The sequence below is a fragment of the Rhopilema esculentum genome, chromosome 5, assembly GCF_057945365.1.
Source record: "Rhopilema esculentum isolate cy_ngs chromosome 5, ASM5794536v1, whole genome shotgun sequence".
NCBI lineage: Eukaryota > Metazoa > Cnidaria > Scyphozoa > Rhizostomeae > Rhizostomatidae > Rhopilema > Rhopilema esculentum.
Window position 1 is genome coordinate 3,431,982 of NC_142819.1, and position 27,653 is coordinate 3,459,634.

The window sequence follows — 27,653 nt, forward strand, 5'->3', positions numbered from 1 at the left end:
TTTTCTTTTAGGGACATTTTGTTAAAAATGCGAGTCCCCGCAGAAAATAATGATCCCGCTATAAAGATCTGCTCTTTCTTGTTTGTTGAATTCATGTCCTGTCATAATCTCAATGTTTGTGCGTCCTTTTCAATTGGGATTTCATGTTTTCACTTCGATTGCCTAGCCCCTTGTCGGGAGGTCAAGCCCCTCCGTCGGAGAACTTCTAGCGCCACCACTGTGTATTTCAGGCTTTATGAAGCCGATCCTATGGCAGCTGCACAGGAGCTATCTAAATTCGTGCCATCTAAATGAGGTATAGTGTTGCCAGGATACCTTATAAGCAGAGACCTAGAAAATGGAGTCAGAGAAGAATAAAAATAGTGAAGACAGTGAAGGGCCAAGTGTCGATTCAAGTAATCAAGTGGAGAGAATCGAGGCAAGAAGAAAGAGGATTCAAAAACGTATTGAGGCAGCAAAGCGGTAATATTAGTACCCAGTATGACAGTTTGCAAGCTGTGGTTTTGCCATATTTGCAACTGTGGTATATATAGGCCTAAACTACCTAAAATTTTTATTTTGTCATGTAAATGTACTAGTAAGTTGTGGATAATGTCACTTTGCTTCAATTAATGTACGAAAACTTACTCAAGACATAATTTCAAGCACAAATGATACAAATTTGTTGACTCAGTTTTACAAAAAATGCATTTACCAAAACAATTAGACCTATCATCAAAAGTTTTGCAATCCAGTATGGATTCCGTGGCAGCTGCACTCCCGATAAAAGATAATGAGTGCACTCTCGCACATCCGAAAGATGGGTGTGGTTTTGGGTGTGGCTCAAATAAAAAAGCTTTTTCAAATATGACAAAATGACTTTCTAAATTTGTTTGCAACTGAGATTGGAAAAAAGTGTGTCATTCTAAACTAAATTAGCTTGAGATGGATGCCGGGAAATTATTTGAGTGGCCCTGGGGGAAAACAGAAAATATGGTCCCATGTAAGTGAAACCAGCAGAAATTTTTGACCAGGTTCTTTAGATTAGCTTAAATACATATCAGATTATACAAATTTCGTTATAAGGCTCTCTAGACCTCAAGGCCCTTACACAATTTGCCCCCTGTCCCCTTCTTGGCATCCCTGCATGAGATAATCCTTTTGGGGAATCGTGCCTTTTGCCTTTCTAAACATTATTTTGAAAATTATTATTTTACTTGCGGAACCTTTAGGAATTTGAATAACAGCCACTGAATAACAGAATTTGAATAACTCTGGGATGTAAAATTGATGTAAACAGGATAAGTACCAGAAAAATATGAACACACTCAAGAATCACTAGGAGATTTGGTGCACATTCAAAGGTGCACACTTATTACAAATGCACTCTTGCACTCCCGGATAATATCTTGTGCACTCCTGAGATCTTGTCAAAAACTGCCATGAAATCCAGACCGGATATCAATGAGGCTATGTATGATTTTTGATAAATAGTCTACTGAAAGCATATTTGAAGGGTCAAAACAACTATTAGTTGAATTATTGTCTTGCAAGTAGCAAGGAAAGGATCAGTTGAATTTTTATATCCAAAAGAAAAATGGTTAAATTGCTTTAATTGATTAAGGGCTTCTAGGCAGACATAATACGTCATTGTCATTCATGTTATTTTCTTTCTCTTCTCTACAGAGAGGCCCTTGGCGAGAAAGTTGCTGAGAAAAAAGCAAATTACTTTGAAGAAGAGCTGCGAAAAAGCAGAAGGCAAATTGAAGATAGTTACCAGGTAAATGTTAACCTCAAGTTCCAATTTATATTTGAAAATTTATATCTTTTCAATCATTCTTAGCGTATTCTTTTTCCCTTCACTTTTCTTTGCTCAAGAAATAGTTTTTGATTTTTTTCAGAGACTTCTAAAACTGAAAAATGATGGTTCAGAGCTTGTGAGTAATGTCCAGGTGGCCTGCCATGCAAGGGAAGATATTCGTAGAACTGAAGAAGATGAAGTCAAAAGACAGAGGTAAAGAAAAGTAAATGAAGTAAATAAAGATAGTGATCCTTTCTCAAATAATATGCTGAGGGTCTTTCTCAAGTTCATGGTCTTTGTAACTTCTGTCAGAAATTTTATCATTCTCTCCCTTAGCCTTTCCTTTACAGTTTTTGTAATACCCCTCTCCTATACCATCCTTACCTGGGCATCCAACCAATATTTTACTTAGCCCAGCTTTGACCTAAATTAGATTAAGATAACCATAATCAAATATATGCCAGATGCTCATGATATCACAAAATACTATTTTTAGCTGTTTTCACTCTCTTATTAGCTGATGCTAGCTAGACTCTGCTTGTTATGGGTGTTTGAAATCTATTATTTTTGAAACTTATTATGAGGTAATCAATTATTTTTGCAAATACAGTTGTGTTAGGTAAATAATTCAATGAACTGAGATATAAATCACAATGACTTACATGGGCATTTCAGAAAATGTACTTTACATTTGCTTGATGTTTAACTGTGCTTTATATTAAATTCATTAACAATTCAGTAGGTATTGTACCATAAAGTATAAGATAGTCCAATCTTGTTTATCAAGAGTGCATTCAAATAAAATCTGAAAAGAGTACAAACTTATGAAGTTGTTGTAATCGTGGGTTGCAGTTTAACACGATCAAGGAGAATGAATTCATATAAATCTAACTCCACTCTATATGAAACTATTTATAAGGTATATATACAAGCATATCATAATTCTTGAAACCTCTACTCCATTGATTGTTCTTGCCAACACTACTCTCCTGCACTAATTTGACTCTTACTCGATCTAACTAATTATGCAAGAGCTGTAACTGTTACCATAACTACCTCTCAATAGAAGTCTACCTGGCTGATTTCCTTTCAGCCATATCTTGCTTAGAGTATTATCACAAATGAATATTATTAAAGTAAAAATGCTACATACTTATATATTATAGCAATCTGCCTAATTTACAATCTATGGCTAACTAATCTGTACCGTTTTTATTAAATTGGATCTAAGTGGATCTCATTGCAATTAAAATTTTGTTGCATTGTCTACAGGATTGAAAAACTTGAGACAGAAGCAAAGTCTGCTGTTGACAAATTTGAAGAGGTAAAGATCTAACCAAAGGCTCACAAAGCAATTATTTATGCATGGAAATTTTTATTATGTATTTCATTTGCCAATCTTAAGTTTGAAGTATGTTATGCTTTCTTTAAGGATGCAAATGTTCCCTACTGAACTGTTTTCAGTACACATGAAACTTTAAGCAAAATCGATTTTCTAATTCCAGAGACTAGTATTTTCCTTTATCGTCATTTTGTTTAAAATTTTTGTCATTGAACTATAGATAACAAAGAAATGGGATCTAGCTTCATCTAAGGAAACTCCACAGGATCTACATGAGGTAAAAATATTATTTGGCTTGGAAGAGGTATACATTTAATTGTAGACATTTTAAGGCACTCAAAACCATACGATTTTTTGTTTGTTTGTTATTGAACACATTGTCTTGTATGACTGACAGACCAGGGGGTTGGAAAATGTTCAGCAATATATGCACAGAAAATGTTTGAACAATTTTGGCAAAGCTTTCATAGAAGTTAGGTCAAAGAGTTTTAGGTTTTTTCTTTAGTCTCTTCCAGGCTTAGTTTCTGTCTGAGACTGCTTTCAGTGATGTTTTGCTGATTGTCATTAAGCAAAGAATGTTTTTCAATTTGATATAAGCTTAATAATCAGGTTTTTGTTGTTTTAGTGAAGTAGATGTTTTGTTCAGGCATTGTCTCTATTTGAATTCTCTCTCATTTTTCCAGATGTTGGTTGAGCAAAGAACAGGATGTGATGCAATGATTGATGAGAAGAACAAGCTGATAAATGAGCTGCAACAGGTGAGGCTCCTCAAAGTCATTCCATGACTCAAACATTTCTACAACTACAACTTATCAATGAGAATCAATAAATGTTTTTATCATCTCTGGTCTTCAGTGTAAATGCCTGATATATAATTTATATCATGAATGTTATATAAAAAAAAAGCAAAATTTCAAAGACCAACATTAGATAAAAAATAGGAGGAGATGACACCTGCCTGCAATTTGTCCCAATAAACACCTTGGCACACACTGAAACTTGAGAAACTTATTACTGTATCTTTAAGGCATCTAAAACAATACTGAATTTTTTCTGTTTGACATAAATCTATGTCAATGCGCATCTAACTTTTAGAATATCCATGTTTTGTTATTTTTAGCAGTATTTGTAATTGTAATTATAAATCAATTTGAATGGAATACAATACAATATAAATGATGCAATACAGTACAGTACAATGCAATACAATACAATGCATTACAATACAAGACAATACAATACAATACTGTTGAACAGATAATAGACGATTGTGCCAAAAACAACCATTATGAAATTGTTCAATTATAGTAAGATGATGTTTCAGCTTTTTACTTTGTTAGCAAAATATTTCTTTTTTAGGATCTAAAAGCTAAGGACGATCAATATGTAAAGGATCTACGTAAGCAGGTCTGATTTAACACAGATAAACCTTTCACGATTTATGCTATCTTTATGGCATGAAAGATCAGTCATTTTTTAGACAAGTACCAATCTTGATGCTTATCTTAGATATGTTAAGCTTGAGGTCTTTCTAAGTTGGATCTTGGAATAATTAATTTTCAGGATGCTGCATGGTGTTCAATTTGTCAAGACTTTTGCAAGATATGTCTCCGTAGAGACTCTTACCAGGGGCTAACCTTGTCAATGTTCTGACTTGGAATTGTTTTAGATATAACAATTTTGAATGACTTTAAATATGTAAAGAATTAGATTTATAAATTGGTAGTCTGTATTGTTCGGAACTTCTGTTTTGGAAGTTTTGTAATCATCTTTGATGATTTTCATTATGATGGTTGGTCTCTTGCATGATTTCTGCATCATAGGCAGAGGATATTGACCTGATGATCGAAAGAATGGAAGAACAAGTGAAAACTTTACTCCAAGCTTATCATGAAGAGCTCACACAAATCGAGGTGGGTGGCTCTTACTACTTTACAAAAACATAACTGTACAATTCTTCCCTTGCTATGAATTTTTGTACCTAAATCAGTATATATTTTTGTGTCAAGCTAGAATAATTTTTATAGTTTTTACAAAACTTCCTGGCGGTTAATCGAATAAAGAGACCAGGTGAGCTCAGTATCATAACATTTTGTTATTTAAATAAGACCTTACCTTCAAAAGGAAATGTCTAGATAATCGATTTTAAGATGTATCAAACGCACCCTCAAACAAAGCCAATAATTGTTTAGAAAATGGTGCGTCTTGTACATAGCAATATATAGTAGCTTTATCTTCCCATCATTTTGTAACATTTTTAAGCCTTAGTGTAAGTTGAGTTCTGTTCTTTTGAAATTCCACGCAGTGTTTTGAATTATTCAACGAAAGAAAGGCCAAATACCATGAAAATAGCAAACAGGAACCAATTCCATACTCAGTTGAAATTTAATAAACAAGAGCTTAATTTTGTTGAGCGCCTTGGGAGAAGCATTTCTGTCGGATGCACGTAAATGATTGAAGTAGAAAGCAATTCAAAAGCTTGGGCATTTGTAGGCGAAAAACGGGGCACCTCTTTGGGCTACAAATAGGCACGTTTGCTCTGTTTCTGTAACGTGTGCGGGGATGGACACGTCCTCTCTATACCCTCGTTCTTACATCCATGCTTTTAATGAAGCTATCTGGAGTAAGATGTCCCCTTGCCATATTCAGATTTGTAATAAAGAAGACTTCAAAAGACCCTTAAACCTCAAAATGATACTCAACTGGTTGCAAAAAGCCTTGCCATCTTGAAAACTGTTCGTCTGATTTCAAAATTTTCAGAAAGAAAAAGCGTCCTATTTTGTCTTTTTTAACTAAAATTTTGCACATGTCTTTCATTTGTTCTGAAAACAGTGTTGAAACTTTGTTACCAATTAAAAGATTTAGCCAATGAAACAACAAAGCTCTAAAAGTCCATCTGCGACGTTTAATCTTGGTTTTATGAAGCATGAAACAACTGGCTTTTCATCATGTTATAGCGGTTTCACGTGCATGGTGTCTTATGACTCCGCAAAAAGATTTTATCATCAATGCCGCGTTGTACACGAGGTACAAAAGTGACTACAAGGACAGGGAACAGCTTCGATTCCTCATTTTCTTTCTTTTTTCATCGCCAGAAAATCCATAGTTATCACATCACTACGTGAGAAACAAGTTGAACAATGTTGTGTAGGACAAGTTTTGTATACACAGCTGAATTGAAGAAATGTAATAATAGCAATGTACATTTTAGAAATCCTTTGATACGGAGAGGCGAGAATTAATTGAAAATCATAAAAAGAGATGGAGCGGCTTGATGAATAATAGGCACGAAAAAGAGGTAAAGTTTTACTTGATTGCTTTCTATTAACTTGCTGCTTAACTTATAAACATTTCTTGCATTTTAGCTACTTATAAAGGATAAAAGACTTTTCAGTCATAATCTGTCAAAAGATCGTTTGATTGTATTTAAATTCTTTGACAATCCTTTCTATTTTATTACTGTTTCTTGCTGTTGAAAAATGGAGGCAATGCAGTCTGACTTTCTGAAATTTTGTGATATTTTTCATGGCTGATACAAATATTTCAAGTCTTTTCGAACATGAGTTTTATGGAGCGTAGATGAATAGCTGTAGAAAGAACAAAGAGTCACCAAGAAATCAAGTAAACTGACTGTTAACGTAAAAGCTGCGAAATGTTTTAATCGTTATTTCAGATTTCTGAATCACACACCCGGTGAGCTTTTAGGGGATACGGATTGGCTAATGAAAAACCAATCAGAGTCGCATGTTGTCTTATTGATAAATCTTCAACAGTATCTTTATAGGAACGTAGCCACCCTCTGTTCATCAACGTTTAAGGTTCATACTCATGCTAGTCACAAACAGCTTTTGACGTTTTGAATAGAAAGTTATTTAAGAAACTAAAAAAACCTTAATTGCTTCATTTTGTATTTTACTCGGGGAAGCTAGCATGGTTACTTGATTTGTAGAGACATTAAGCCAAATGTTCTTTGAAAGAAGTAGCAATATTTCAGGTGAACTACATGGATTCAAGGCAGCGACGCGTGGATGATTTCGAGAATCAGCTGCAAAATTTACGTGTTCAAGATGCCGAAGAGTACAACATGGTCAAAATCAAGTTGGAAACGGATGTTCAGGTAACCTTTCTGTGTTTTGGTTTCTTTATACTTAATAGTTGGTGATGTTAAAAGAGTCTATTGATTAGTATACGATTTTATCTGCTTATGATCTGAGCTGCCGAGAGCCACGCCGGGCAAGGGCCAGGCCCAGTGTTTGGGAACCTTCATGCCCAAAGCAATAAACCTAAAATGCGTATAATGTGGATTTAAATTGCATAGAAATTTATTTGCTTACTTTTGGGTTGCATTCGTAAAGCATTGTCAAACTTTCCAAGTACAGATGTAATTTGCAATTATCATGCTATTAAGAGTCATTTTTTTAAATTATTCAGTCTTTTCTGTCTATAAGTATGAATGTTAATCGAAAAGAGCTTTTAGTTTTCAAATGCTAGATTGAACTGTAATGAATTCTTTTATCGCTTTCTGACCCTATCTTTCTTTCTCTAGATACTGGAACAAAACCTGCAGCAAATGAAAGCCACGTATCAACTGAATCAGGAGAAACTTGAGTACAACTTTCAGGTGCTTAAAGTTCTCTTCGACATTAATTGAATGTTTGTTTTAAAAAAACTTGTATGCGAATGTCTGTTGGCATCAACTCTGGCTGTCCCCTCTAACGTTTAACTCTGTTAGGAAAATACTTGCTTTTCACTTTGCTGTCTTAGGGCTAATTGAAAGGGGTGCAAAATCACGATAAAATAACACATTTTTAAAGGGTTTTCACAAGTTTGCTTCAGAAACATAACAATTTGAAAGTCAATTTCAGCAACAAAAGTACTGTGCAAATGCTTTGTTTGAAGGGCATATGTCGTGAACGTGACTGGTTAATGCAATACAATTATTATTTTTGTTTTGCACGGCATCGAGGATGGATTTTAACGGCAGTAACTGCTAGCGCGACATATGCCCTTGGACTTTAGTCATGTGATGAAAAGACAGGCATGTCTGGGTGGGGCATTTGAGTGGGCTATTCAGAAATTTCGATTTTCCTTTACATCTAGCAATTTTATCGGCCAATGCTAATCTGTAAGCATACAAAGTCACAATATATAAAAATCATGAGCGAAAATAAAATATAATTTCTAAATTACTAAAAATATACAAATAAAAGATTGATAACCTAGATTATACCAATATTAAGCATAAGTAATAAATAAAATGAATTTTTATATTCAGCGCAAATGAATTAATTGAATAAGTGATTAAGTATTAATTGATGCATCGTCAGTGATAATGACTATAAGGGTAATTATTCACTGTGTCACAAAAATCGTGAGAATGCAGCTGTTTCATAACTTCTGTGATTTCCTGATTTAAATTAAGTTCATTTTTACATTTTTAAAGATAGATTAATTTCGTTTTCTTGAGCGCCCGGACTCGCTAGATTTATAACAGGCTATGATACTGAATAATAACACAAAATATCGGTTTAAACTTCATTTTCTGTTTGAATATGTTTTAGCTTCGATTATGTTTGATTATGTTAGTCATATTTTTGTTTTAGGTTCTGAAGAAGAGAGATGAAGAAAATACCATCACAAAATCGCAACAAAAGCGAAAAATAACTCGGTAATAATTAATTCTTTCACCTATACATTTATATTTCATTACGCGCTTTCTTTAATAGTTATCTTTAATTTGAACATTATGATCAGCAAAATAATAGCACCGTCGCGAATCGAAAGTGTCATATTTTTGCTGTTTTGCCCTTTGTTTATGCTATTCATTTCTATACTACTTTATATTTCTTTTAGATTACAGGATCTGTTGAATAATTTAAAACAAAAGTCAAAGAAACAAGAAAAGCAGTACAGGTAAGCGGGGGGTAGATTTAGAAACAATTTAAAGCTTAAAAAGTATAATTAGAATATTCAAATTCACAATTCAAAGAATAATTTGCAAAGATTTTCTCTGATTTTTACTTGTATTTTTCAATTGAAACTTACAGTGACGAAAACCACGCACTTACTGAAGATTTGAAGAGAATCACAGAACAGTATAAGGAGCTGCAGAAGAAATTCAGGTAATGCTTAATTTAAAAACATCGTAACCATATTATACCCAGATTTCTCGTGTTCTAGACAAAGTATGTGCCATATTGACATGATTGCACAAAGGCCATTTGGAAGCCTTATGATTTTAAAACAAACTGAGGCTTTGGAGCCATTTCAACGTTGAGATGCACAGATAGCTGAAATATGAGGATTTTTAACCCCCATTTTCCCCCTTGTTTTCACTGTGTCACCAGCTTTCTGACCCCTTCTGTATTATACTACTTTAGACGTCACTTGTTGCAGTACCCTCCTCACCACCCTTGGGACCTTTCTAACAAATAGCGATAGCCTGCTACTATGTATCAACCCATACATTTAGTAAATGAACAAGGAAGTTTAAGTTCCTATAAATAAAGATAAAAGCAAGGTCTATAGTAGCTCTTTTTCACCAAGGTAACATCAGCAAAATTTGAATCCCTCCTCCCCTCCCCCTTTCGTAGTGTCACTCCAATCACCAAAGCCATAAACCCTCTCCTTCTTCTGTAAGTATGACGTCATTTATGTACTGCGCCTATATGTAAACCTACAATTTTCTCGTGTGATCAGCTACATGTTAATTTTTTTGAAATATATTTCCATTACTGTTTAATGACCAAGTTTCTATGACACTACAAATTTTTATTGTTAGGCATTTTCAAGCAACAGATGAAAAGAAGTTTCGTGATATTTGGCTGATGAATGAGGAGCGAGCCAAGACATTGGTAGGAAATGTTTTAGAACAGGACCGAATCGTCCACGAACACCAACTCGGTTTGCAATACGATGAAAACGATTTGTGAGTATTTGCATAACAATTTTGACATATGATGAAACATTTCATCAAATAGGCTAAGAAAAGATTATGTTTTAGTATATATATAAAAAATGTTGATAAATGAAACTGAGAGTTGTGTATGGAGAAGCCCATTCACTCATTAGTGTTTAAAATCCTTGGAATAATAGGCGACTGTCAGGGGTACATTGTCTATTATGCAAACTACAATAGTGAACCGAAGTGTGACATCATTAAAAGACTTTTTTGAATTTCTTATTTTGACCATATGATCTGTAAAAACAACATAAAATATCTCTCAATATGCAGAGTCAGTTAAATATGTTCAAAATTGGGCGAGATATGGCCAATGAAAGATTTCAAGTTTCCCAACAGATTACTGTTATTCTGGCCTGGTTCATAAAGTTATGAACCAAGGTGAAAGTACACTGATTTGATGGAAAAAACCTGAGCAAAGATGGCAATATCATAGCCAATTTGTGACATATTCAACTGATGTTGCCCATTTAGAAGTATTTCATTTGGGTTATATTTTCAATATTGAGAAGTTCTAAAAATTGATTTTTCGTAACGTCATCACTTAGGAACGTTACAGTCTAATTTAGTTTTTATCAATGCTATAATTGTTGCAGACTTTTCGCAATGCCCGTGCAAAACATTCACAGTTTCCCCTTCTCAAATTACAATGTTGCTAAATTTCAGTATAATTACCAGAAGTATATCAATACGATGCTTTGGCGGCATGCATAAATCTCTTCTAATAAAGTAATTAACCTTGTGCTTAGAGAGGTGGAGAAAAATTTAGCAGCAGTACCTATAGGTTGGTTCTATGGCAGTTAAATCCTGTGGTCGATACTTTTCCATCTGAATATTGTGGCGCTCCAATTGTATATTTATGCAATTCCTTTGTCAAACCCTGGATGCCGCCTTGTTTTTTCAAAATGTATAGTTTCATTGCTTATCGCTATATCTCCACTTTATTTAAACTCTTCTAGGGATTTTTTAAAAAATGTTGGTCCTCTACAACCAACTGGTGAGATTAAGAAAAGGAGTGCCGCTGAACTAGTGGAAGAGATTTTGTCCGGAGGTTGGTTTTTTATGTCGAAAAATGTTTCAAAATTAACTGACTTTCCATTTGTCTTAACACAAATATGCTGGCATTTATACTGCCATTGAAGTCGGTCTTAGTTTTTTAAGCTCTATAAGGTGTCTATTGCAGTTTTACCGCACCCTATAGATTCAGTTTTATAGGCCTAAATCTAGGGCTAAATCTCGGAATAACCTGAATCAATTTTCCACGTAAATGATAAAAATGTGAATAAGTTTAAGTAAATTGTTCTCTTGTTTGATCATATTTTATGAGTTATCACTAATCTTTTTTGGGCTGTATAGGCCCTAATACTCATATGTAGGTTCAATACAGGTCGGTTCAAGAAATGTTCTAGAAGTGTTTACTTAGGTTCCAGAAGTGTGATATCATAAATTTATGCATGTGGAATTTGTATATTAAATGTAGATTAAATGATTTTGACTTCCATTTGATTTAATCCACCCCGGTTAGGCAAGTAACGTCTATACTGATGTCTCATTATTGAAGAGTTCAGAAAACGCATCAACCTTTCAAAAGATGTAATTTTGCCATATTTTCCTTTCTCAAAACTTTTAATTTATCGTTTAAAAAATTCTTAGAAATTGAATTTAAATAAGATCATCTAAGGTTTGGTCTTGTGCAAGCACAACAGTAAATTCCTCAAAAGAACTTGCGTGTCTAAATATTAATATATAGATAGCAGTCAGTAGCGAAGACAGTAACCTCCAGAAACGTGTTTCTCGCAGATTCAACTAGCACCAGGACATCAGCGTCGCAAAAATCAGCTGCCGAAATGTCGATGACAACTGGAACAAGATCTGCAGATAAAACAAGTGATTCTCTAAAGGAAGTGGAAGTTGTCGAAGAAGAACTTTCAAACCGGAAAATCAAAGAGATGCTAGAGCTTTTGTGTGACGAAGCTGTAAGTTTTATATTGTTACCTCTCGTTTGTAGATGCAAGAATGGCTCGTAGTATCTCTAAGTATAGGTTGGCTTCTCTTGGTATCTAGGACAAAAACTAGTCTACTACCTGTGTTTTTTGTTAAACGCGTTTTATGAACTAAGCTTTGTTGGATAGACTAAAATATAGAACGACAGTTTATCGTAGTTTGACTCTAATATTTTGATCTGATCATTTCTTTGTGCATCCTCTTTTATTATCTATGCTCAAGGCAATTAAAATTAAACGCATTTCTATTTTCTTGTCGAAGGGTTTTTTGGTTGAAGGAAAACTGCTAAAGCTTCTCTCACCATTGGAGCAAGACGAGCAATCTTTGATGAAGCTTGATGCAATTTTCAGTGTATGTTGCTTTAGTCATGTTAATCTGATAGTCATAGATAATGACAAACTCTGCTCCTAGCCTGTTTTTGGAATTTCCAATCAAAATACCTTATAGCTCTTGATAACCCGTGACCAGGGTCACCAGAAGCGGGGAATGGGGGTGGGCTGTAGCCCCCAATAATTACTAAACTGTATTATATTTCTTTTAATACAATGATCTGAATGGAAAGCAATACAATCTGCTACCCCCAGCGATGGGCACTTGTTCAAATATTGGGGGGGGGGAGCAAACCTATTGTTTTAATAAGATGACGTCACATTTCCCATTGTTTTAGAACAAAAGACCGTTGTCCTCTAAAGTATTGGGGGCAGTCGCCCCCCTCACCCTCCAAGTGTCCGCCACTGGCTACCAACACCCCTTCCCACCCTAATATTAATTTCCTTCTGACGACACTGCTTACCAAGTATCGTTATTATTAAAATTGTTATCTAATTCCTTTTTGCTGGCTAAAATTGTTATCTTATTCCCAATTATTTATCTTGCATCTTTTGCAATGCATCTTTTATTTCAACTGATTTTTGTTTCCACTAGCAAAATAAGTATGCAACGAAGAAAAATTAAATTTAAATTTTTTTTAGTAATGCAAATGCTCGTAATTTTATCGCTTTAGTGCTTAAATTCTGAAAATCAATGAACATTTACTTGTTAGAATGATAGATTGTACACAGAAATAATTCAATGAAACATTTGCTACAGGTTATTTGTTTTGTCTCATCCTGATCTGATTCTAATTCAGGCACTTGGGATCGAAACAGAGGATGACATCCGCCTCCTAACAAATTACTTCTACAAATTGGTTGATTTGACAGAATCATCTACATACCAGTTTGGTGAAAGTCATGGAGAGGGAAACGGCAATCAAACTGTTTTCAAAGAAGGAGCAAGTCAACCAAACATAAAAGGTGAGATAGTGATGTAGTGAATTAAAGCTTTATAACAAAGTTCAAACGATAGAAAACTTCCTTAAAGAGCCAGGGTGCAAAAGGTAAGATTTTAAGGCTTGTTGTGAATTACATGCAATTGTACGATTTTGTGAAATGGCATGCTACTTATATTGGATGCTACATATATTAAACAAATTGCCATGGGGTTAGCAAGGCTGCGTTGCTGCTCAACGGCTCAGTAGCTGCTCAACGGCAACTTAGAAGGAAAATTTCCACACACTCTTCGTTTCAGACAATTTAAGAAAAGACTAATATTGTAATGATTTCTTGGAAACTTTCTTGGAAATATTGTCACCCATTTTTTATCAACCCATAATGAAACAAAGTTAAATTTAAAAATGTCAGCTGGGCTGTTTTGGATCAATCATGATCAAGGGCGGCGCGGAGTGAAAACAAATTGCTATTAACTCAAATATATGTACCCCTTGAGTTCTTTACCAGTGAATGTTTCAGGGCCCTACCTCTTAGAATACAGAGGACACTCAAAAAGACACGCATAAGTGTAAGCTGTAGGCTTATTACTAACTTTAACATCGGGTTAGGACGTCCAATGCCTGCCAAAAGTCTTGAAACACTGACATCAATTTCCAAGGTCAAAATCAATCATCCCCCTCTCCCCTACAAAACAATGTTGGTTTACTATCAAACGGTTTAGGATTTTAGGAAACACTTTCTTTTGCGCTTCTTTTATGATATTTCTCTAAATCATCAACATTGTTTTAGGGGGAAGGGGGCGGAAATAGCAATTTTTTTTCATGCAAGGAATGAAAGATATCAAATGCAGCGTAAATTGCTGGGTGTTCCAAGTACTTTTGGCAGGCATTGTCCATCATTTTGAGGTGAAGGCGCTGCTCATGAGTTGATTTGCCTACATATGCATAGATAGAAGGAAGAAAATCGTTGAAACATCCAGGGCTATACATCTATACAATCAGACATGATATGATTTGTTTTGTTTCGTATCAAGCTACTTAGTTCTCCTAGCCGATTGCACCGCAAACAAAAGGAGTAATGATGCAATGTTCTTTTGTTTTCCTTCATTTGCTATTAAAAAGGCCCAAGTAGCATGGCCGTTATGTGGCTGAAGAATGAGGCTCCTCTCAGGCCGTGGTGTATTGGCTTTTGATGAAAGGTCTGCTGCGGCAACTTCAGATTGATTAAATAAGGTAATCACGACTAGAACTGTGGTTGAAAATTTTTGTGTTTCGTTTTATTTTTCTTACATTACACAAGTAGCCTTGAAAAAATTGCTATTAAAGTAATAGCAATCATGGCACTGTTCGCCGCCCCTGATCGTGATACAAACTTGTGATTTTGTCTTGCAAAGCTTTTGAGTTTTCTGTTAACTGCATCAGAGGTATAAACTCGATCTAGAAAATCAGCTGATATATAAAAAATGAATCGTTTTAGACAAAATCAAAAATTTTCAACCAGATGTTGTCAATCCCTACTCCATCGTGTTCGTTCTATAAATTGTAACCAAGTGGTAATCATTCTTTTCCTTTATAGAAATTCTCATTCATCCAAACGAAGTTTTGCAAGTCCTGCGAACTTTTGCTGAAGATCACAGAGAGCCACACAAGTAAGTTTTATTCAATCAATACAGATTACTTAAAGTGTCTATGCAGCGAAACTTTATGTCCTGCTTTTTCTTAAGAGTTATATTTTCCCATCTTTTCTGATACGTTTGACACCAAAATTGTCATGATTTGACCAGCGAAAGTGTGTTTAATCAGAGTTTGAAATCAGGTAGTACTCGCGAAAGCCAAGGCCAGTTTGTGACGTCACAGTGATGAGTCGGGTCGACAGCAATCAGGAAACTGCGGTTGTACAGAATAGGTTTTAGTGAGGGAGAAAAGCAGAAGAATTGTGCAAATTGTGATACAAGCACCAAAATTTCAGGGAACTCCAATTTTGATACGCTGTAAAAGATGTGATATAGACCCAAATTACATCTTGCCCCTAAATTCTATTTTTAGACTGGGGTACTCTGGTCCAGACCCCTTATTGTACAAATGACCATAAACAAAGAATCCTAGTTCATAGAAAGTTGAAATTCACAATACAAAGACAGTTTAACGAGCCGAAAAAGATGTGAAACAAACCGAAATCATATGATGCCCCTAAATTCTATTTTTAGACTGGGGTACTCTGGTCCAGACCCCTGACCATAAACGGAGAACGCCAGGTCATAGAAACTTGGAATTCTCGATATAAAGGCAGTTTGACATGCAGAAAAAGATTGGATATCGAACCAAATATATCTTGCCCCTAAGTTCTATTTTTAGACTGGGTTACTCTGATTCAGACCCCTAATTCTACTATTGGCCATAAACGGAGAACGGAAATTCTCAATATAAAGGCAGTTTGATACGCTGAGAAAGACGTGATATAGTTCCTATTTATATCTTGCACTCTAAAAATAGAACAAAGGGAGCAATTTTCTGGGTGGGTCCATATCCTATCTTTTTAAGCGTATCAAACTGCCCCATATTGCAAAGTTTCATGCTAATCTACTTAAGTGAGACTGAGTTACGATAATACCGTCAATAAAGGTCTAGGACAAAGTACCCCAGTCTAAAAATAGAACAAGGGGGCAATTTTCAGTCGGGGTCCATATCCTATCTTTTTAAGCGTATCAAACTGCCCCTTATTGCAAAGTTTCATGCTATTCTACTTAAGTGAGACTGAGTTACGATAATACCGTCAATAAAGGTCTAGGACAAAGTACCCCAGTCTAAAAATAGAACAAGGGGGCAATTTTCAGTCGGGGTCCATATCCTATCTTTTTAAGCGTAGCAAACTGCCCCTTATTGCAAAGTTTCATGCTATTCTACTTAAGTGAGACTGAGTTACGATAATACCGTCAATAAAGGTCTAGGACAAAGTACCCCAGTCTAAAAATAGAACAAGGGGGCAATTTTTTTCAGTCGGGGTCCATATCCTATCTTTTTAAGCGTATCAAACTGCCTCTTATTGCAAAGTTTCATGCTATTCTACTTAAGTGAGACTGAGTTACGATAATACCGTCAATAAAGGTCTAGGACAAAGTACCCCAGTCTAAAAATAGAACAAGGGGGCAATTTTCAGTCGGGGTCCATATCCTATCTTTTTAAGCGTATCAAACTGCCCCTTATTGCAAAGTTTCATGCTATTCTACTTAAGTGAGACTGAGTTACGATAATACCGTCAATAAAGGTCTAGGACAAAGTACCCCAGTCTTAAAATAGAACAAGGGGGCAATTTTCAGTCGGGGTCCATATCCTATCTTTTTAAGCGTATCAAACTGCCCATTATTGCAAAGTTTCATGCTATTCTACTTAAGTGAGACTGAGTTACGATAATACCGTCAATAAAGGTCTAGGACAAAGTACCCCAGTCTAAAAATAGAACAAGGGGGCAATTTTCAGTCGGGGTCCATATCTTATCTTTTTAAGCGTATCAAACTGCCTCTTATTGCAAAGTTTCATGCTATTCTACTTAAGTGAGACTGAGTTACGATAATACCGTCAATAAAGGTCTAGGACAAAGTACCCCAGTCTTAAAATAGAACAAGGGGGCAATTTTCAGTCGGGGTCCATATCTTATCTTTTTAAGCGTATCAAACTGCCCCTTATTGCAAATTTTCATGCTATTCTATCAAAGTGAGACTGAGATACGATAATACCGTCAATAAAGGTCTAGGGCAAAGTACCCCAGTCTAAAAATAGCTAGAGGGGGCAATTTTCAGTTCGGGTCCCTATCCTATCTTTTTCAGCGTATCAAACTGCCCATTATTGCAAAGTTTCATGCTAGTATCACAATTTGCACAATTCGACCTATTTAGTGATTTAACAGGCCTGATTAAATGGTTTCGCCTCAACTCATCACTGTGACGTCACAGCGGGAAATAAAATTTCGCAACGCAACTGCAAAATATGCATACTTTGACACTCAATAACAAAAGAACCATTTAACTTATCATAATTCTGTTTTTTTGTATAAGAACAAGGGCGAAGGATTCTATAGTTTTCTTTTAAAATATTGGAATGGTAAATTTCGCTGCATAGGCACTTTAAGTTAGAAAGAGTGGCACTGAGGCAGCTGCTACCTTGCCTTTTTGGTAGCAGAAAGAGCTTGAATGCTATTTTAAATAGTACCAGATCATATCAATTTGTGATACCATGTAAAAAATGGGGTATGATGTTAATACCTTTTTCTCTCAACAAGGGTAAGGTGGTGTTGCCACCAATTGTAGAATATGTACTTGTAAATGGGAAAAGGATGAAGCACCCAGCAACTAGATTTGTTCCAGCACTAGATTTTGTTGAAATAAAGGCAAGTCATTACTTGATTTCTGGCTGTATTTTGTTACAGAGATGCAAGGAGAACAAGCTTCAGGCTTGGTGTTGGACCAACACGTGATGACAGGTATACACTCAAATATGACTTAGAAAATATGATTTTTTTGACCTGATAAATTTGAAATAGAAATAACAGCTCTAAACTCCCTATCCAGCTCAAAAAGCTCGATTTCTGCCATTGCTTGCAGTTATTAAGAAGAGAAAGAACTACCTCCCTCATTTCATCACCTATAAATTTCTTCCACAAGTGATAACAAAAAAACTGTCAACTTTTAATTTGCCTGTAATATTTCTTGATATAAATGGTAAAAGACCTTCTGCTTTGATTCGAGGGGCAATTCACTGTTAGAAAAAGCGTTCGAGATTTCCTGGATTTTTTAGATGAAACAATAGGATCTCCACCAAACGTGTACAAGATTTTCATAGAGTGATTTCCCCCTGCATTGAGTAATATGGCAACCCTGGTAAACATTTTTATAACCATACTCTTTTTGAAAAAATTCTTTTTTCAAATGCTAGTCAAGATGAAGATTACTGGAGGATGTTTCCAGCAGTAATTGGTGAAAAGAAGGAGCGATTATGGGATGCATTGATTCAAGGGTTTGAGAAATACAATGAAACATTAACTGAAAGGGCAAAGTTGATTCAAACGACTACTGGTTTGAGACAGCAAGTGAGTACACAAACTTTTATGTAATTTAAGACTAAATTCACACCAAATGTTGCTTGAAAAGGTCTGAAACAAAGCAGACTGTTACAGAGTATTACTGAACAATTTTGCGTTTTTGGGTCTTAATTTCAATATGTGAATGTAATCTGTATGATGAAAGTAGTGAATATAAGGGGCATGATCAACAAAAATTTCTTAAGGACCCCATCTAAAATCCCTGTTTTTCTGCAAAATGTGCAGTAACGAATTTCTCTAAAACTAAGGTGATAGTGGTAGATGCTTTAGAGAGAGCCAAATTTATTCCACACTTGTTGAAAATGAATGCCTCTGGCATTAATTTCGTGGTTTCAGTTAAATTCTTCAAAAAGTTATCAAGCTACTTGATCAGTTTAGTTTGTCTCTTTAAATATCACATTTTCAAAACTTGAGATTGAAAGGCAAAAATCTGGGCTGGAGACAACAGCACAATAGCTTTGATATAAAGTTGTTTAACATGACAGAAATGGCACTGCACAAATGCTTCATTTAGTTTCATGTTATTGAATATAAGCTGTACCAGGAGAAGATCATGATTGTAGGGAAATCTAGCATGTCCAAAACATATACTTCATCACTACACTTCAGCCAGTGGGCATGCTTTTTTCATAACTGTTTGAATAATCAACTCACCTTAGAATGACACCAGAATCACTGATGATTGTAAATAGTATTCTAATTATAGATGGATTAAGATTAGATACATTCTCTACTTCCTTATCAACAGAATACATATCACATCAAATTAACCAAATGTATCTTTAAACACCTTTCTTTCATTCTAGAACTCTGAGTTGCGCATGTTACTACACCAGTACATAAACTCTAGGGTAAGTAATTTCTAGTAAATTTTCTTTAGATTTCAAAGAAGTCAATTTTCTGATCTTTTCTACAAGAAATTATTTTTACTTGGTTTAAAGGAGAATAAGATTATTTGTATACTCTTTTTAATTTGAGCTTTGTTCATTATAAGTTAGAAAGGCAATTCTATACATAAGCTGGTCCATTTTCACCATGTTTATTGAAAGAAGATTGGACCAAGACATCAACATTTTAAAGCCAAATTTGCAATCTGTTTGCAGTAGGCAGCAAGTAATCAGCATCAGGCCTTGCAAGGAGAGGGGCTTGAGCTCGATCAAGTGCCTCACACGTACCTAGAAGGTCTAGGAGCTTGACTCACCAAGCACCCAGTGTGTTTATGCTGTCTAAAAACTAAACGCAAAAACCAAATTTTGTGATTTATGATATTTGATGATGCTCAATTGAGCATCTAGGAAGTTGAACATACTCTGTTTGTCAAGGATCTGCTTTCTGCTCCTCACTAGGCCTGATCAGCATGTGATTGTTCCAGTCTTTCTATCATACTCACATAAATATTTAAAACAAAAAACTCAAGTCCCTAGCACTTTGCTATCTGGTACTAGATTGTAAGGTATTGTATGCCTGTGTTGGATATAAGAGTTTAAAAGGGGACTTATTCCAAACATCTTACATTGTAGATAAACCAGGAGCTGGAGATCCCACCTACAAAAGTTTTACAGATAGATGGAAAATGAGCCTAAATACAAAAGACACTACTCAGGACACTGTATATGTGAATATTTTGTACAATAAAATGCTACAAGTAAGAAAAATGCAAATCATGCAACCAAAATGGTCTTTGAATGCTCATTAAATGCACACTTTGCCAGCTCTCTTTTGTTCCTCAGTAAGCAATTTATCCAAAGAATGTTTATAAAATAAGCTTCTCAAAAATTCACTTTATATCTTTAAACTTTTGAAGCTGCTAGCAAAGTTTTAGAGAATATTTATGTTAAATTTTTATAGCAAAAAAAGAATTTTTGACTTTGAATTATTAATACACCCCCCTCTAATAAGCCCCTTTTCTTTAAAGCACCCCTCTTTGACTGAAAAAATTAAGAAGCCCCCCTTAGGCTTAATAGAGCTTGTACGGTATGTTATTTTTACATAAAGATACCCTTGAAGCTTTGCTTTGGAAACATAACTTTCTATCACAGTTGAAATAATGCCTAGTTTCAATGATGTTACACCATGAAGGGTTTTCCTTCATTGCTTTTAAAAAGTTCTGGCCAGGACTTATAGTATTGTTCTTTAATGAACTTAAACTTTGACTGTCAGTTAGCTCTGGTATGCCTTTGGTGTGAGTAGAAGCGAATCTGCATCTAGAAAAGAAGAATTTATTGTATTTGGATAGATAAGGCAGACAATTTACAGCAAAAGATTTATTTTGAAAAAAACAATTAGCATGGAAACACACAAAACATAACCTACAGACTCACAATATGTCAAGATGAATCTCTTCAATCCACAAAGATGATACTAGAGTGACATGGTAATGATGTCGCAAAAATCTATTGTATGAATTTTTTGATTTTGAACAAATAGCTCGAAAGAACATCAAAAGTATATCTAAATGTGTCAAGTCAGTAGGGTCTTTTTCAAATTGCATGAGATAAAGCCACAAGAATATAAAGTTGGTTAACCTTGGAGAAAATTATGTCTGATGTGCCTGCTAGAAAAGTTAATGTGGCACCAAAATTCTGTCCTCGAATAGAACTCTGTTCTTGAATATGATCCAGGAAACTGATGGTTCCTCTAAAAGTAATTTTACTGATCAAACACCTTGTAGATATTGGAAAACATTTAAATCTTCATGACAAAAATCTGACCTATCCTAGAAAAGTTTATATGGGAATACCTGTCCTGGAAGGGACAAGAAGGTTAAAAGAGACAAAAGGTGTAATCATATCCTAGAATTTTCAGCCAAAATGAAATCTATTTGATCGCAATCATATTCCAGGGCAACCAGTGTATTAAGTAAAAAACCATGGCTTTTCCTAGTCCTTTTAATATTTGGTATTCAATTCCACCCACATGCCTCCAGAAGCACCTTAAAATTTCTTTGCTTACTTTTTATTGCACAAGCAGTGGCATCTTTCGAATGAGTTTTTCTTTTGTATCTTTGGCTTCTTTGAACTTCTTACTGACTTTTTCTAAATTAATTTTTCAATATTTTTTCCCTGTATTATCTTTACAGGCATACAACTTTTTGGGGACCATAACCACTCTTCAAAATTGTATGCTTTTTGTTAAAATATTTTACTTTCAAGAAACTTCTGTTAAAATCCCATAAGAATTCTATGGTTTATAAAATCCACATATGCAGCCCTCAAACATATATATTTATTTACATCCTTCAAACATTTTCACAAGAGCATATATGAAATTTGAAAGGCTACCAGGTCTGTATAAAACTTGTAAGGTTCATTTTATGGATGGCACACCACCAGAGCCTTAATTGTTCAAGCTGGGCAATTACCAGCACACCAGCAAATTTCATATTACCAAGATTTGAAAGATTGATTGGCTTTTTCCTCACCAAACCAATTTGGCCCTTGCTCTAACCTGTTAGCAAACTTCATATCAGCCATTGGCAAAATCTCAGAAAATATGCTAACAGATTTAACCAATTTTGCCTGTTTAGAGGTATTTAACCGTGTCTCTTTCTGCTTTTGCGTTCAAAGATAAACATTCTATATTGCCTCTCTATTTGGTGGTGCTCATCAGATTAACAATTAATTTTGCATAAAAAGCGAGTGCTTGCTGACTTAAATAAAGCTGTAACATCACATACACTGAGAAAGCAAGCCACATCAACAAAACTGTTTTCATTTACTTCACATGTATAGACAAATAGTGCATCTATATCTGTTATTCAAGTAGCATGATTTTCAACAGTTACTTACAGGATGAGCCAATCAAATGTGAAAAAATCAAACCAAAAAATGACATGTGGCCAGCTTCACTTTCATCAAGAGAGTCAAATTTCCTAAAAAAAAGACAAAATTAAACCAAACATATATAAAAGGAAAGCCTCAAAATGACATTTGTTTTTATTTCTGTCTAGCACCCAAAGTTGTTTTTTCAGGATACTAAGTTTTCTTTCCTCCCCTATTTCTCTTACGGCCTTCCACTATTTAATTCAGTCATTCACCCACCTACTCTCTCAATGAGGCTCTGGTACCACAGTAAGACACTGAGAAACTATGATTATTGAGCAGTATCCTGGCCCTTCCTTTGATGTGACCACACCTCAAAATCCCTAAAACCCTATAAAAGGCATTGCAACATCGAAGGAAGAAAATATGCTTCAAAAATTGTAATATCCCAATAAGAAAGATAATTGGATATAAAGACATGACAGAATGAAATTGAAAATTTTTAAATACTTTATAAAGATGAGATCACAAAGAGATGCTGCCTTTAGTTTTTGCATGTGTCTTGAAAATGATGGAAACACCCATTTTTGCAAATCCATTTTTAAATTTTAGATAAAGAAGAAGAAAAGATAAATTGAGTAAAATTTTGGAATTATTTGATTTCTAATGACTTGCAAAAAGATCTTTTTACAGAACCAAAGCAAAATTCACAAAATGACACAAAAGTATTTGAGGGTGTTCCCCACATCTTCCTGTTGGGTCCGTCTCTGTTGAAATTATGGGGAAACCTAATAACATATTGTTGTATACTTGGTCAACTTTGTCAAAACCCACTGAAACTGTAGTAAACCTCACTATGTTTTCAAGTCAAACAAACGTTTTTAGGATTGTTTACACTTTCATTCAAAGGTGAACTCACACGCAAAACTGTTTTTTGATATAATGCAGAAAACAATGCATTGGATTTTAATTTTATGTTTTCGGTGAAATATTGTTGTCCATTTTGATGAAATTCCGCTTTAAATGTCATGAAACTATCGTCGAGTGTTGACCATTGTTGGTATTTCATGTGACCCAGTGCCTGTGACGTCACAACACCATGTTTTTATTCCTTGAATGCAAATCATGCATAAACTGGACAGTTCAGTTTATCTCATTCAGTTTATCTTGTAGCCTTTGATCCAAGATATATGAAAATTCAAGACTAATGAATGTACAAAAAATATTGTGCTGGCTGGTTCTGCGTCATGTTAGGAGGGAATTCAAGTTTGGAAGGATTAGGCACTTTTAGCTGCTCGAAGAAGTTTAGCACGCTGATGAATGTTTGAAATTGTTCATATTATCATGAATCTAGCATATTTTTTCTAATAAATCTAAAATATCATGACTTGATATATTATTTCTACATCAAAATAAATTATGGGTGTTATTTTGAGTTTGCAAACTCATCACCTCACCCAAGTTACAGGGGTGAAATGGCCTGTAAGTTGAAACTTTTACAAAATTGTTTTCCTGCAAATAACAACCCGATCGTACCAGGTTCTTAACCCCTTAAAATCTGTCTTGTGATTGAATAAAGAATATGCCAAAAAGGGTGACTTAAATTCAAATTTTTTACAGCATATATTGAAGTTAATCAGGAGCAAAGACTGAGATAGAACTTTTGTTTAGGGGGGGCAGCCTTAGTGTAACAGCAGCCGTATTTTTCAAAATAAAAGTATTTTACTTAGGTTTTGTGACGTCACAATTATGTGGAATGCTCAGGCAAACTCATCTCTGCTCCGAAAAATGTTCAGTGGCTAACTTTGATGCTCAATAAGTTGAAAACTGTGTTGAATTTTGAAATATGATAATGTCTAAGGTATTATGTCCGATATGCTTTCATTTGAGGTCAAGTTAGTTTTGCGTGTCAGTTCACCTTCAAACCAAATAACATGCAGAGTTTTCAGCTCAATCATAGAGACATCTTCATGTTTTTTAGAATACGGTTTTGGGTTTTGTTTTGGGTTAGCTCAATTTTTCAACAACTAAATTGTGTGTCTTAGGGTGAAATCATTGCCTGGTTGTTGGAAATCTCTCCTATGCCCCTAAGATTTTGTCAATGCCGTTTCAGGAGGAGTAGGTGCCTCTTTTGGTAAATTTTTTGCTTTCACAGTGACCTTATTACCAGAACTCCTTAATGACAGGTGACCATAATTAGTGCACTACTAAACGTCATACCCCTAGGACACAAATGCTTCCTACTATCTTGACTATATTTATTAAAATTTATTTGAGATCATAAATGTTAATGTTTCAAAGTTCATCTCCTCAGTATGTAATGCCAGGTGAAAATGTACATTGCCTAGCAATTTCTACGAAAGGAATATGTTTTAGCATTCTGTGATTCTACTGATTGTCATATTCATCACATACCAGCCAAGATGAAAACCACAGTGGGGACACACACAAACAATCCATGAAAAGCCAGGAAACCAAGAGTATTCTGCAACTTTCTGCCAACAAATAATATCTAAAAATGTTCAACTTCAATGTTAAATATCAATAATTTTGACAACAATTAAATCAAATATCAACAATCAAGAAAATCACATCCAGCCATCCTTTTATTTATAGAATTAAGTATTATCCTTCTTTTATCAAGCACTGTTATTAAGATTTGATTTTGAAAAAATATCAGTTATTGTTTAATTTTATATATCTAAAAGCATAATGGCTACAAAAATTGGATAACTGAAAGATCAAACGAATGGGATTGTTAAAGGCTGGTTTTCATATATCGTAATTCCTCTGCGATGATCCCTGATGCAGCTTCCCGATGGTCTATGACAGTCTGCGATGGTTTATGACATATGAAAATCAGGTCATCGGGAACCATCGGCTATCATCCCCGATCATCGCAAAAGTCAAAATAATTTGACTTTCCCAACGCGTCCCGACGAACAATAGTAAAGGGAACAATGGATCAGGAATGTTCTGTCAAAAGTGAGTTCATTTGAACTGACTGTTTCGCAGAAAAATTTGAATGCTTTCGATAGTACAAGGAACATTAAGGGGGCTATAATTCATAGTTGGCTCCTAGTCTTAAGTTTGAGTTTCATCATTTTTTTAAGGTGAATCAGGGTAAATCTTCAGCTATGTCATGATCATTACATAATCCACTAAACAGAAAGTTTCCCAAGAAAATTCATACTGGAATCTGCCTCTCCTTTTCTATCTTCATTGTAACAATGGCTTCTTCTGGAGCAATATTTTTCTGACAGGTGCGCGGGGAAAGTTTCTTACTTTGTTGTAATGAATTTTCATTTGCAAATATTTCCCGAAATTATCAATATGTTGATCATAAACGTCAATGTGTTGATCATAGATTGACATATCAAAAGTTGACTATTGGCCTTTATCAGCAGCAAGATTCCCAAACTTTCATCAAAATTATAGTTTTGGCATTTAAATATTGTTTATAGCATCGGGGATCGTCCCCAACCATCGGGGATTGTCCCCGACCATCAGGAATGCTGTGCATCAGGGATCATCGCCGACGGGTTAGGATATATGAAAACCAGGCTTAAGAGTTTTGCTTACTGTAAGATTAAAGAAAACATATAATGTAAAATGCATATAATATTAGGCTTTTGATCATAAGACTTTTGAAATCAAGATATGTTCATATGAAAAGATAAGGTTCAAATTCTCTTGGATATGGTCTTTGGACAAAGTTTTAAAAAGAGCAGCATTTTTAGGCTGCAAATTTCCAAAACTGCTAAGAAACATAGGGTGAAAAATATGACAGCATATGAAACATAGAAGTTGAACTATATTTTTGTGTTTCTGGTCTTAAAAAAGTATGATATGACTTCTGTCCATCTAATTGCTAGGACTACCTATTGTGTACATGCAATCCCTAGTAAAAAAAATCACTTGAATGTATCCAGGGATATCTGAGAGACACAGGCCATAGTCTGTGTATGCTCAAGCAAAGTACTAGGTAAGGATTTTGCTTATTAAGTATTTTCTAAAAGGCAATGTAAGGTATTGCTAATTCTTGGATAAGCATATGTTGTAATAGAAGAAAATCAGTGCTCATATGGCCATTAAACTTATGTGGCTTATCAGCCCAAAACTTTTTTCCAAGCAAGGTCCAGTATACCATAAACTAAACATTAAGATGTTGTGAATTACCTCACCCAATGTATAAACATCTGCTTTTCTGGTGGTGATCAATTCAAACTTCAACCCTGGGAAGATGACAAAAAGCAATACAACCTTAGTTACAATACATACAAACAGCAATACAACCAACCAACACTCTCGTTATTAACCTTTTTTAGTTACTTTACAATAAGGTTGGCTATTTGGAGAGTTGATGGTGGACAAAAGCAAAAATTTCTATTAATCTAAGTATTTTAGTATACCATATGTCGACAATGAAATCACTTTTAAACATCACATAAGCAGCTTTTTTTGAAACAAGCATTCATGGGAAAAGTGAAAGACCAGTAATGGGCAATATTAGTGTTTGGACACTGGATCAATTTATAAAGATTTAACAGAAATTTACCTTGAGGATTTTCGAATAATTGTATTAAAGTATCTTTCTGTTTTGACACTGTATCATTTCTTTGGCGCAAAGCTTTTCTAGTTGGAACTGAAGTCAAGTCATCAGCTATTGTAATACCATGGCCACATTTTCGACATAGCAACTCATCTAAAATGTAAGGTCCAAAATTATTCATTGATTGTGAAGCAGAACATATATACAAACAACCATATTAAAAAATATACTTCTTACAATTTTGATAAGCCATACACAAATGGGAAATGGCTTTTGTCAGAATCGTAGTTTAATCTGCCATCAATTCTGTTAATTCACTACTTCTTGAAGTGGGCAATGCAATTGAAATTGGTTCAATACCTAATACAAAAGTTCACTCCCGTGTAAAATAAGAAAGTGTTTTACTTTTCCATGTTTTTAGCTTTGTACTTGACATATTAAGGGCAAGGGGGGGGGGCAAGTGCTTGAAAGAGGGTCCGAGCAAGTGGCAAGTGCCACTCTTGACCGTTGATACTCCTTTCAGAGAGCAAGGGGGCTAACAGTAACATGCATAACGTACCAAGTTGTAGCTCATTATTGGCTTCAAATGCACCAATCAGCTGGACTACAGCCATTAAAATCGAAGTCCACATCAATATCCCAAAGCACAGAATTTCTATTCGGTGCCCAAGGTATTTCGGTGTTGCCATATTGAATATAGGACAACTCAAGTCCTTTGCTGATGTTTCCTATAGCTATTGCAAAGTTGAGCTGAGCATGTTTTGTTAAGAGGCCTTTTCTCCATTACATACTATGATACAACTTGTAAAAACATTAACTATTTCTCTCGTGCTGGAACCATGCAACCATGTTTTTCGTCACGATTATCTGAGAGCCTCGTTTCTGTTT

General features: G+C 34.9%; 2 protein-coding genes across 5 annotated transcripts; one reads left to right on the plus strand and one right to left on the minus strand.

Annotated features, from left to right (window-relative positions):
- Nucleotides 1–281: 281 nt before the first annotated feature.
- Nucleotides 282–20,746, plus strand: LOC135689352 (dynein regulatory complex protein 1). The gene is made up of 24 exons (XM_065206536.2): nucleotides 282–462; nucleotides 1,666–1,759; nucleotides 1,881–1,993; nucleotides 3,053–3,104; nucleotides 3,343–3,399; nucleotides 3,806–3,880; nucleotides 4,482–4,529; nucleotides 4,946–5,035; nucleotides 6,334–6,420; nucleotides 7,117–7,239; nucleotides 7,669–7,743; nucleotides 8,726–8,790; nucleotides 8,976–9,035; nucleotides 9,170–9,244; nucleotides 9,904–10,050; nucleotides 11,043–11,134; nucleotides 11,884–12,059; nucleotides 12,349–12,438; nucleotides 13,217–13,382; nucleotides 14,934–15,006; nucleotides 17,781–17,834; nucleotides 18,287–18,440; nucleotides 19,259–19,303; nucleotides 19,973–20,746. The coding sequence occupies exons 1-24, from the start codon at nucleotides 338–340 to the stop codon at nucleotides 20,027–20,029; spliced, it is 2,193 nt and encodes a 730-aa protein (XP_065062608.2). The 5' UTR covers nucleotides 282–337; the 3' UTR covers nucleotides 20,030–20,746.
- Nucleotides 20,461–27,653, minus strand: LOC135689354 (protein cereblon). 4 transcript variants are annotated; one of them, XR_010516509.2, is made up of 7 exons: nucleotides 27,325–27,653; nucleotides 26,772–26,918; nucleotides 26,393–26,448; nucleotides 24,629–24,725; nucleotides 22,241–22,323; nucleotides 20,978–21,089; nucleotides 20,461–20,656 (listed from the first exon to the last, which is right to left on the minus strand). XR_010516509.2 is itself a non-coding variant. In XM_065206540.2 (6 exons), the coding sequence occupies exons 1-5, from the start codon at nucleotides 27,452–27,454 to the stop codon at nucleotides 22,268–22,270; spliced, it is 486 nt and encodes a 161-aa protein (XP_065062612.2). In that variant the 5' UTR covers nucleotides 27,455–27,652; the 3' UTR covers nucleotides 20,461–20,656; nucleotides 22,241–22,267. The 4 variants fall into 4 exon arrangements, 2 of the variants coding, with proteins under 2 accessions (XP_065062612.2, XP_065062611.2); XR_010516508.2 differs by having other exon boundaries at nucleotides 24,629–24,708; nucleotides 27,325–27,652; XM_065206540.2 differs by lacking the exon at nucleotides 20,978–21,089 and having other exon boundaries at nucleotides 27,325–27,652.